Genomic DNA, 12,467 nt, shown 5'->3' on the forward strand with positions numbered 1-12,467 from the left:
ACATGAAGCCACATAATGCACAATTTCAGTATGGTGGAAATCTCCAAATATTTAATTACCACTGATGAACAATATCATGTACTCTGTTTAAAGTCACTACCAAATGACAAATAAACATCAGATAACTTTTTTCTGCCAGTTTACAAGCAAATAGCTCACTATCCAGGGTTGATTAACAACTCTACACAACCTTAGTGGAGTTACACCATCAAATACATGCCACCCATTTATTCTCCTAATAGCCATTTCAGCTTGTATTCTTACATTTGCAGTTCTGGTTCATGGTTGGAAAACAGTCTTCCTTAGAAAATTGGCATTAAAATTATAGTCAGTTCTGATTTACTTGGTTGCATAGAATGGATGAAGATTATAACCTTCCTGCTTGCCAGTACAAGCTGTCTATCAAATCTACGACATTCCTACTAGGCCTTAAAATGTGTTGTCAGACTTATTCAGAGTAAAGTTCACTTTTGGATGTCCAGGTCTTGGGTGTCTGAACTGTTATCTCTCTGCAGTCTATTCTGCACCTTATGTTTTCAAATTCAGCCTAGGAAAACTTCAGGTAAATAATTCACGGGCTGGCTCCCCAACATCAAGTACAGGAAATTGGCCCATGCAATAATTTATCTGACACTACTAGTTCTGAAACATTAGACCTAAAAGCCAGATCTTGCTGAAATATTAAGCGAGTAAAAAATATTCAAAATTCATCAATGGCTGTATTTAAATCACTAATGTCCTTCCACATTCAACCTTGTTTTTGGGAAAAATTTTTTGTTTACCTCAGAGGCATGAAAACTGATTAATTCCTAAGTTGATTGAAGCTGATGGGTATTCATATGCCAGACTCAGATGCATCATATATTTTGCTCTACACAGAGATTCCTCATCAACTTTTGCCCAAGGGAAAGCCGAGGGTACGGCTCCCAGTTTCAAAAAGTGTACTCAGTTTAAAATCACTTGGCAAGAAGTGCTCGGAAAAACAAAAATTATTTCCTACCGAGGTAAAATAGACATCTCCCCTTTGCATAAGTATTTCCCACTTTTTTCTTCTTTGTTTATCTGGCTAGCTTGTCCGAAGGAAACTCAGTCGTGGAAATGATAAATCAGGTCGGTTTTTGCTTCGATTATTAGAGTTTGCAGCCGCACAACACTTGTGTCCAACTCTCTTCCTTTTCTTTACCACATTTGCTCCAGACAAGTAGCTCTAACCTACATACATTCGAATTTTTTCGTTCTTCCCCAGCATTTCGTCCGCCATTTTGAAAGCTCGAGGGCTATTAAGCCTCGCTTGCGTGCAACTTCCGGTTTTTTTCTGGAATCGGTGTATTGATTGTATCGTGTTTCTCGAACGGAAGACCACAATGAGTGATCATCTGTGATGTAGCCAGTTCTTTTTTTCTTCTTTCCCCATTAGCCAAAAAAAGAACGCCTGATCGCAGATTATGTAATAGTAGCTGGCAGGATTCAAGAGCGACTAAATTTTTTTTCTTTGGTGGCGGATTCGCCCTCGAAGGAACTAAGCCTCGCTTCGCCGCCAAAAACAAAAGCACTCGCGCGTCCTCGCGCGGGAAAGTCCGTACTCAGGCTATCTGTGATGTAGAATCGAATCTGAATAAGACAAGCTAGAGTTTTTCCCTCTTCTTTCCATAAAACATTACTTTGTTCTCCCAGCGTGGTCCAAAAAATCTTGACACACGTCGATCGTGCATGAACTCTTTGCTCTAACTCGAACAGAGAGCCTTCGAGCAAGTTATCATTTTGCCCGAATAAGAAAGCTATTTTGATCAAAAATATAAAACAAACAGCAGTGATAAACATGTGGCTAGCATACGAAACGTCAAGTTCATGAAATGAATGTTTTTAAAATGTTCATCACCGCTGTTTGTTTTATATTTTCAATCAAGCTACGATGGCTGAAGACCAAGAGTTTATAAGAAAAGTATTAATTTTTTTTTCTCCAGCTTCTCAGCCGGCGGTCCGGATTTTCCCATCTGGACCCCGAGTACGGACCGTTCGGTCTTACCGAGTAGTTGAAGATCATTCTGATATCGCAGTGCTTTGTTCTAGATTTCGGCCAAAATTGAGATATATAAATATCCTGCTTGAGACTGCGATCAACAGTGAAAATACCTGTGAAAATTGCACGAAACCACCCTGGTAATGGGCTACAGTACCTTTACCTCGCGCCTCCACCCACTACTCCCCCGCAGATTACGAAAAGGAAGAAGAGCCTGGGATCTAGGTTTGTCCAAAATGCCGGTTGAATAGACACTGTATTACCAAAGCGATACAAGGGGTTTTGGTCATATTAAATTATCATAGGTGAGGTGCATTGATTTAGCAGTACAGTTTTGTAATGCTGTGTTGATAAGTTGCATTTAAACCGTACGAATGTCCTTTTAGTTTCTTGTTAAACATACTTAAAAGCTTACCAATCCACTGACTAATCGTATTATGGTAACTTTTATTTATTTTATTAGGCTTTATAAATAAGCTTAAGCTTACGTATGATAGGGGAATAGTGGACACACACTGGATTTCGACTTAACACTGACCCCATGGTGATCCCGTTAACTGACCGCCTAAAAATACTTACGGAGAGAAAAAAAAAAAAGAAAAAAAGCTCAGTTAATACTATGAATGAGCCTGATTCATTTTCAGGCTTCCATTTGATAGTCTTCAAGCTTATTCCCAAATGATACGGTGGACAAGTTTTTAAAATTCCACTGGATCATGTCATATCTATGGTTGAGTGCCGATCCATACCCTCAATCGACTCTCAATCATTATCTTTATCGACATGTGATTGATATTTCATAGACACTCAATGGACACTTGATGAGCATCTTGATTGACACTTGAATGACATTCGATCAACAGTCAGTTGATAGTGGGTTGATGGTTGGCTGAGTGTCGACCAACTCATGCAATGATTGAAAATTAGTTAAGTCTCAACGGACAGTCAACCGAGATGTCAATGGAATGTCAAGGTGCCGATGGAGTGTCAATCAAGTATCAATTGGGTGTCAATCTAGGGTCGATTAAGGGTACTGATTGAGGGTAATGATTGACACTTGCAATGTCTATGTTAAGTTATTATAATTAAGATCTTTGATTGATTGATTGATTGATCTGTTCTCCTTTTAGAATTAAAGTGAATAAAACTATTGTTGATGCCTGACTGGTTATTAAATTATTTAATTTGTTTTTTAACAGGGGAAGTTAAGTGCAGTGTGAAACTCTACTACACTGTAATTCTACTTGTAACTGAGCAAATTGATATTAATAATTTTTCAATCACTCCAGAAACAGATCATTGATTAAATCTGTTCTTTTTTTCAGTTTTCATGTTCAGATGGTGGCAGCGGTATTGGCTTAGTTGTGCTTTCAAGTTCTCTTTGTTTCTGCTTTTCATTGTTCTGGCAGTTGGAGAGTTTGGATGTTTTTGGTGGGCATTCTGTACTTGGCGTATCCCCAAGACTTCCCGTGACTCATTAAATCTCTTTTTTGTCTCTGACTCACAAATTCAGGTGACATTTAAAACTTTAAGTCAATTAACAATTTGAGACTGTGAACCAATTAGTTTTTTTACATGTTTGGTTGACTGTCGCTTGTACAAAGCCCAGGTGACTTATAAGAAGTTTAAATAATGATTATTGTTATACCTCCCAACTCAAATATGTTTTGTGATTAGAGGGGAGTGTGTCACATGTCGTGGGCCAAAACTCACTAACTCCCTAGGGTGGACAAAACTCACTAACTCCCTAGGGAAACAACAACTTGAACTTTTGACTTGCAGATGATCAGGTTGTGCTCTTTGAATCCGCAGCAAATTTGTGAGCCATGCAGCTGCTGCCTCAAGCAAACGATTTCTGTGCAGTTTTTTTTTCCATTTTTGAGTTGGGAGATATAACAAAACACTTAATTACTGGTCTCGTGGGAAACAGTGAGTTTTAATGAACTGAGATACTCTCAGTTCATCAAATTTCAGCATTTTATTCCTCACTTAAGACCACATGATATGTCTGTCACTTCTTGTTATGGTGTTCTGTTAAAATAATTTGTAATGATGATGATTTTGGCATTAAATAAATGCTTCATATGCATCTGGTAAAAACCCAAATAATACACATGTAGGTCCATCTTGTTTGTTTGCCCGAGGCTCTGAAAATGCTCAGTGCTGCCTTCTACAAAACCTTCTCCATCATATTCAAATTTATGAAGGAACCTTGTTGTAGATAAAGTAATGTAGTTCTAACTTATTCTTAATCATTGACATAATCTCACTTAATCTTGAATTTTTGGAGGATTGTCTGAAAGCAGTTGCCATTTAGTACTTGTATACTGTTGTGTATCATTTTACGACTGCAGTTAAGAAGTGTTTGGTATTGTTGTACATCACAAAGTTCCAGAAAATATCCATACCTCCCCCATGGAAGGGATTTATTCCAAGACCCCCTCCCCCAACCCCTCTCGAAATTCTAATTAAGCTTGATACATTTCTTTAAATGCTTTAGTTGGTCATAGAGACCTTCCACCTGCCAGGAAATTCCAATCCCTTCTGTGGTGGAGAGTATGAAATCGGGATATTTTCCGAACTGCATATTCATAAATATTTATATATTAGTGAATGGCCAATTTCCCCTATGAGACATGCCTACTGGGAATCATGGTTAGGTAACCGTGGTAAAGCCATAGTTGTACATGCATCAAAATACATGTACATGGAAATAGGGGATCAAAACTGTTGTTTATAATTTCACTTTCCTAGGATAGCCCGATTCTCAGATGCTACATACTGTCGGTTACTGTCTGCAATGCATGCTAACCTAGGTTGGCTCAATAAAGTTGTCCATAGTTGGTGTGAATGTACATCTTCAATACTAAACAATTGTCTAATGTCAAGTTTTACTGACGTTGCTCTCCTTTACTTTAGGGGTACAAAGGAGAACGTCCTGGAATTCTTGGGTCAATAGCACGGCTTGATTCAGACTGGTACTTGACAAAGGCTTTCTTTCTTGCATTTTCATCCTTTTCCGCAGATGCTGTCATTCATTTAGGTGTGTAGTAGACAAATTAGGTGTCGCTTAATTCAACCCTCCACTGCTGCACCAGAGCAATGGTGGATTACATGGAAGCATAGTTCATGCTTCAATAAAATTTAAGCATTAAGGGAAATATTATATTATATTATATTATATTTTAAACTGTTCAACCCCAGGAGGCTGCAGGCCGTTACTAAGGTGAAGGAAACTATTCTTAGAGACTTTCTCTTTGCTGACGATTGTGCCCTCAATGCCAGCAATGAGCAAGAAATGCAAGCGGAGATGGACAGTTTTTCCACAGCCTGCAACAACTTCGGCCTTACCATCAGCACCAAGAAGACAGAAGTAATGTACCAGCCAGCCCCGAACAAGCAGTACCACAAGTCACAGATAACGGTGAATGGACAGATACTACAGCCACTAGAGACTTTCACATACCTGGGCAGCACACCCTCTCGCAATGCGAACATTGACGCTGAGATCAACAACAGAATCTCCAAGGCAAGCAGCGCGTTCGGGAGACTGTGGGAGAAAGTCTGGGAGAGAAGAGGAATCAGCCTCAATACCAAGCTCAAAGTCTACCATGCTGTGGTCCTCACCTCCTTACTCTATGGCTGCGAAACCTGGACTGTGTACAGACGGCATGAGAAGCTGATCAACCATTTTCATCTGCGGTGCCTCCGAAACATTCTCCACATTCGCTGGCAGGACAAAGTCTTGGACACAGAAGTCCTGAAGCAGGCAGACCTTCCTAGTGCCATCACTGTCATGCGCAAGGCCCAGCTGAGATGGGCAGGCCACGTCTCCTGCATGCCAGATGACCGCATTCCAAAGCAGCTCTTCTACGGGGAACTCTGCTCTGGCAAGCGCACAGTTGGAGGGCAGCGAAAGCGCTACAAGGACAGTCTAAAAGTCTCCCTAAAAGACTTCAACATCAGCACTGAGTCCTGCGAGTCTCTTACCTCCGACAGACCCTCCTGGCGCTAACTCATCACCAAAGGAGCCCACGCAGCAGAGGAGCGTAGGTCCCGTTGAGCCGACGAGAAGCGAGCAGTACGCAAGGAAAGAGCCGCTAGCATTAATAGCACAGCCCCTACCCACTTCTGCCCTACCTGTGGGAGAGGCTTCCTTGCCTGAATTGGTCTCATCAGCCACCTCCGGACACACCGTAGAAATTTATTAACAAACTAGATGTCTTTGGTCATCTTCGACTACGAAGGACGAACAACAACAACAACAACATATTTTTAGTATAAGCAATTAACGAAGCATAATTAGTGAATGCCCGTTGAGCATAACAATGAGATTTTTTGAGCATCAAGCATTAGCATAATAGTGAAAAATCTGGGCATAAATTATTCACGAAGCTCTAATTTCTACTCCCCCTAGATGGGATGCTGGTCCAGCACTGGTTATTTCTTGCATTCTGTCAGGTTTCATGCTGGCACCCATTTATACTCCTGTGAGGAGAGTGGCAATGTGAGAGTAAAGTAAGGGCCTCTCAGAGGTTATAGGGACCAAGGGAACATGATCGTGCTACCCCAGCTGGAAGGCCCTCTAAAAATGTCCCTGGCTGGGGCTTGAACCTGGGCCACTCATAGCATAGTCCAGAACAATTATAACCATTATGCCATTTTGCTTCTCTTAACAGATCTATTATGTACAATCATATTTAAGACATTGACTCTTTTTTCGCAAATGATATGATTTTCTGGCTTTTTTACTTGTTTGTGTGTCTACAGATAGTTCAACAGATGTTATTTCTTAACTAGAAGTCTAAGCAAATTCTATATTTAGTCACTTAATTTCTTTAAAAATTAGGTTTTGTTAATTTAAGCAATTCACCAAGTAAACATGCCATCATATGAGGTCAAATCTTTCATAAAGACAGTCAAACCTCTATTAAGCAGCCACCCTTGGGGAAAAGGGAAGTGGCCGCTTAATCGAGGTTTTTTTTGAATATTTTTCACAATTTGGTGAATTTCTTAGTGAACATGAAGTCACCTCAAGACGATCACCATGGTAAAAGTGTATTTGAATATTTTTACCACTCGTCCCCTTCTATTTTGGACTCTTATCTGCCATCACCTTTTCCAAAACAAAGTTAATAATAAATTTTGGATGGCCATTCAAAAGGGGTCAAGGCAAATTAGAAAGACCCTCATCGGGTTAACCAAAAGGTGGCCGTGGTTGCTTCATACAGGTGGCTGGTTGATAGGGGTTTTATTTTCAGTAGTTTACTTACAATGATTTTGGGATAACTGGGCACTTATATTATAAGGTGTGGCTGCTTAATACTGGTGGCCGCTTAATAGAAGTTTGACTGTAATATTTAAAGAAACCATACTAACTTAAAAAGGTAATTTCTTACTAGTTAATTAAAATCACCACAAAATTTCTTTATGATTTCTTTTAAATATTATTTATGAAAGATTTGGGGTTGATTTACAAACGGGTTCAGTCAGTGGTGACTGTTGATCATTCAGTAGTAGCAGTAACTGTCGATGACCCCTCTGATACAAAATTGGTTTAACTAATATTCAAGGTGACTTGTTAGATGAAGGATACATTGCTACTGATGATGAATTTCAGGAGTACAAGGTAATTTAAAGAAACTGTCAGACAGATCAAAATCTGAAAGTACTTGAACTAATAACACTACATTATTCAAACAATTAGCCAGTTAACTTGCGATTAACTAAGAAGATGAGACTCAATCATACAAGTCAAGTTTTGATTGAATTTGCGAATTTATGATGGCTGGCTTGGAAGTGAGCATGTGATTCCCTAAGTTTGAGTAGGCATAAGATGAAATTTTCCCCCCAGTACTGGTGTGATATTTACTCCTAAGGGGTAAAAGTTGGCTGTTATAAGTTGCAAATGTAATTCAAACAATATTGGTAAAGAATGTTAACTTTGTAACTTGTGGACACTAGTAACTAAACTGATGTATAATTATAACAAAATGTATTCTAATTTTAGATAGAAGAGCACTGCTAATGGACTCCAAAATCCTTTTCTTTTAGGTCAGACATGATAAAATTTTTAACACCCCTGATAGAATTTCCAGGATCCATGTTGCTGGCGACAATGATATTGGAGGTGAATCGAGGGATATTATTACAGAAAAAACAGTGTCAAGATTCTCAGAGAACTTTGGCCCTATAAATGATGTCCTAAGACTGAAGTCTTTCCAGATAGTGAAGGTAAACCTGAGTTTTCTACTAGGTTTTCCCAATAGTTTTAAAAACTGGATCATGGTACAATTTGAGAGTTTTCATTGGCTTAGCCATCATGGGTTATGAGCCATGCATACCATGCTCAACAAATATATGGTACGGTGATTTTTTTTGGGTGCTTTAAGATGATTATAGCCACTCATATCCAAAGTGTGCCCGTGGAATAATTGACATGTTCATAAAGTTTTGATTGATTGAATTGATTTTTTTCCTTTGAACATTCGTGCTTTTGTTACTACACTCAAGAGCAATTCTAGGTTTGTTGTCAACACTGTTAAATCTCAAGTGTAGATAACATTAGTGCAGCATGGCCCAATATTTCACTGCACAATTAATTCATGGTACCAATGAATTGCTTTTGTCTGGCTTTGTTCATGTAGCTTCATCAGAAGAGCATTGTTTGATATATATCTGACAGCCAAACTTCTCCGCCCTCATTTGTTCAAATTATATAAAAGGTAAAGCAATTAAAGTCCAGTGCTGTGATACCTGGCTTAAAATTAATTAGCATGTTCAGTTGCATTATTCTTAAATTACTTAAAGGACATTTAATTTTGCTGTATTTTTCCAGTATCTACATCATAGCAGGAAGATACTTACATTATGCATTTTCAATGAGTTATTAGTTCCATTGGGCCTTCCTTTGTCCTAATGGAGAGGACAGTGGGGGGAGGGGGGTTGTGGCACAATATTCATAAGAGCGGGTATGTGCAAGCGTGAAGTTTCTCTGGGATGAAGCTTGAAATTAACCTTGAAACTTGAAAGTTTAACCTGTATGACTGTTGCAACTGATCTTCCACAGATAAATTCCTTGAGCTTTTTAAGGAGATGGCCTCTCAGAGATGAGCAGACAAACTACAACAATACAATGAACTTTATTAAAGAGTTGCCATTAAAGCTTCACAAGGATAAAATTTGTATTTTGATTGGACATGTTCCCCTAGGACTTACCAATAAATATCAAGTTGGTCCAATGATGAAGGTAAGTTTTCTTTAGGAAACTGTTACTTAAATAAGTTAAAATCTAATAATAGATAATTTAATTTAGAAATACAGTACTATCATTTTATGCACTCTTGATTTCTATAAAGTGAGAGCAGATCCAGCCTTTTGCCTCATCAATTACATCATGTATAACCTCATTAGATAGAAATTAAATAGAGGGTATTACACAGTCAGTGGTGCAAAGATTTGAATTTTATTTCTGAGTGGTTTAGCAAAAATATTTTATGAACAAGTGCAGCGAATGAGTAGAATGTTGTTTTTAACACTCTTGTCTATGTAATACAAATGTGTATTCTCTTTGTTTTAACTTGTCTCTAGCAATGATCTTCTGATTATTTCTCTGGCCTAAATACAGTATGTATGACATTACATGGCATTAATTAATATACAGTATGTACTAATATGTATGTATTGAGGACCTACCTCTTCTTTACGTACACATTTCGTTAATTTTTTGCCCTTGCTTGAAAAATTCAATTTTTTTGCAAGAGCACGTTACATTTGTGCTATGCCAACATGGGCGCTTGATATGAAGTTATCAATTCAACACCCGTGTTCATATATGATCACTGAAACAGCATAAACTATGATGTTCGAACGCTTGTGAGTCGCGCCTTTGCAAGTCCTTTGCAACCCCGCGCAAAAATAGCCGCCTTTTCCGCGGGTTACGTAGTTTATCAATTTGAATGTTAGATTTTTTCTTATTTAATTGAATAAAGTTTCGTTTTCTCTCACATTGTAGTTAATTAATGCTGTGAAGCCGCGATATGCCTTCTCAGGTCATACTCATAAGGTAAGTAGGAATACGTTTTGTAACTAGTGTCCCCAATTAGTTCTTTTCTAAAGCCAAATACTCTTTGAATCTTAAAGTGCAACTAACCCCCAATTTTTTTTCACTTATATAAATCTCCTTGTTTTTCTGATCACCCCTTCGAAAAAATTATCGTTGTAGCTATTTTCGTTAATTTTCTATGAATTTTCAAAGTTGTAAAATTTGGCCTTTTTTGCTCCCACCACCGAGCAATTGGAAGAATGGGCTCTAGTTTTTTTGTGACGTCATCATTATATCTCATTACCCACACTGGATTAAACTTATTTTATTGCTGGTTTTGAGAGTCACGCAATTCAGAATAGATCAAAATAAAGGGATGCGTTTTCAAATTTCTCCGGCATAACTGGATGCTGCCTTATAGTGTTTTTCCGATGCTAAAGTTTTTCAGATGCTATTCATCAAGGAACTTAACCCATCTTTGACTTGATAATGACATTAAGCAAACGTCGAAACGTTGTCATTAATTTTAAACTAAAATGGTTTAAACATTTTTCATTTTATCGCAGTGTTTTCTTGTTAAAAATAAGATTTGCCCTTATTTCAGGTACTACCCTATTTCCTTTAGTTTAAATAGGCAATGCTATGTATTGCTATGCAGAAATACCTTCATAAATGGAACTTTTTACCGATCTCACTCAATGTCAACAATTTTTCGTATTTTTCTGATACACAAATAAATACCCTGCATAGTCGCATCTATCATGCCGAATTTGGTAAATCTACGAAGTATTACATGTACAAGAATCCATTGCAAACCCGTAAAAATATGGGACCCCAATCCTACAAGGAAATTTACGCCAGAGGTCAGTGCTTGTCACCCGCCATACATTTTTTTGTTAAGGTAAGGGTCCCATATTTTTATGAGTTTGGAACGGATTCTAATGAAACTCACCGGCTTTACCTATTTACTAAATTCGGCACGATAAGTCGAGTGGTGCGTTTTTTGTTTTTTTTTTCTTTTTTTTTTGAGTGAAAAAATCGGAAAAGTGTGACATCGGTAAAAAGGTCTTTTGTTGTTGTTGTTATATTACCGTAGTAAATATTGCGTTACAAAGGTGCTGTGGAGCTTCAAGGTTGACCAGTGGCGGGTGGTGGATCTAGGGGAGGGGCCCGGGCTCCCCCCCCCCCTCCCCCTTATTTTGGGTAAAAGATAAAAATATCAAAGAAGGAAGAAAAACCGGTAGGGCAAGCAACACCCACCCCCTTAGTTCAAGGTCTGGATTCACCACTGTTGACTCAGGTTCGAGTTGCAATTCAAGATACCATCCAGATAGAGTGCACGTCTACCCTACTTCGTAAATAATTTCTCAAGCCTTCATATCCAGCTCTTACTGATATGTCTGCTAAGCCTGCTGTGAAGTGATATGTTTGCACAATAGTTTGCAAATGTTAATAGCTTGCACAACAGTTTTTAGGCATAACAAAAACAAATATTCTTTACGGCCTTTGACTGCTGGGACTGAAGGTCAGTGTTCGTTCCAAGCTATTACAGATCAAAAGCAAATGGATACAAGAATACTTATCAGAAAAGATTGAATTGATCAATATTTGTAAATACTGTGCACTGAAGCAAATTAAACTATAGAGTGTATAAAAGAGCACCAACAAATTTTAATACGGGGGGTAAAGCAGTGATGGACTATCGCATGCATCCCTTCCAGGGAGGAGTAGAAATATTCTTGTTGCTTCATGCTACAGAAACCGGGTTAATCTCAGGTTGTATGTGCCACTGGCGTGTTGTAGACTTGTTTATAGTTCTGGTACGTACATCTCCATGAACAGTACCATTAGTTGTTATTACTTTACATCACATGATCCTCGGTATTTCAACGTTTGAATTTTTTCGTTGTTAGTTTCCTTGTTTTGCTTTTCACATTTTTATCAGGAGGAAATTGTGTACTTACTTATTTAATTATTAAGGTATTTATTAAGATATCATTGTCAAGTGAAAAGTAACAAAAAGTAGCTAAGTTAATATAACAGAGTGTCAAATAGTTTCACACAGAGGAATAAATGAATAATGATGTAGTGTCCACAATAAATTAATAGTTGATCAACTTAGGTGATTAAACACCTAAGGTAATGGGTCAGACAAATACTTCTGCTCAAATGGAGTCTAATTGTGTGTTGAGTTTTGGTTTTCCCATGTTGAGAGATGAAAGGCATGGTTTAGCATGGTCTTGAGGAGAGATCCCTTGTACCTCACAAGTGGTCCATGTGGCTCTGAAAGTGGAGATGCAGATCTGCATACAGTATTTATCGCTTTCAAATCATCATTCCCAGGAATGGCAATTTGCTAGTTCAATGGTAAAGCTTGAGGATGGGTGTTTGTTGTTTAAAGTT

The 12,467-nt window shown here is 38.2% G+C and overlaps 1 protein-coding gene across 2 annotated transcripts in view; it reads left to right on the forward strand.

Moving 5' to 3' along the window:
- Window positions 1-2,724: 2,724 nt before the first annotated feature.
- The window catches only part of LOC145499762 (metallophosphoesterase 1 homolog), a 9,934-nt gene continuing 191 nt past the window's right edge, over window positions 2,725-12,467 (forward strand). The window contains exons 1-7 of one of the 2 annotated variants that reach the window (XM_081479287.1): window positions 2,725-3,533; window positions 4,940-5,063; window positions 7,594-7,649; window positions 8,075-8,254; window positions 9,090-9,269; window positions 10,035-10,085; window positions 10,669-12,467. The exon at window positions 10,669-12,467 is cut by the window's right edge and continues 191 nt beyond it. In XM_081479287.1, coding sequence (XP_081335413.1) covers window positions 3,351-3,533; window positions 4,940-5,063; window positions 7,594-7,649; window positions 8,075-8,254; window positions 9,090-9,269; window positions 10,035-10,085; window positions 10,669-10,689 — 795 coding nt within the window. In that variant the 5' untranslated portion in view covers window positions 2,725-3,350 and the 3' untranslated portion in view covers window positions 10,690-12,467. Of the gene's footprint in view, window positions 3,534-4,939; window positions 5,064-7,593; window positions 7,650-8,074; window positions 8,255-9,089; window positions 9,270-10,034 lie in introns of both variants that reach the window. The other variant, XM_081479286.1, reaches the window with a different exon arrangement.

The sequence above is a fragment of the Orbicella franksi genome, chromosome 10 (assembly GCF_964199315.1).
Source record: "Orbicella franksi chromosome 10, jaOrbFran1.1, whole genome shotgun sequence".
Lineage (NCBI taxonomy): Eukaryota > Metazoa > Cnidaria > Anthozoa > Scleractinia > Merulinidae > Orbicella > Orbicella franksi.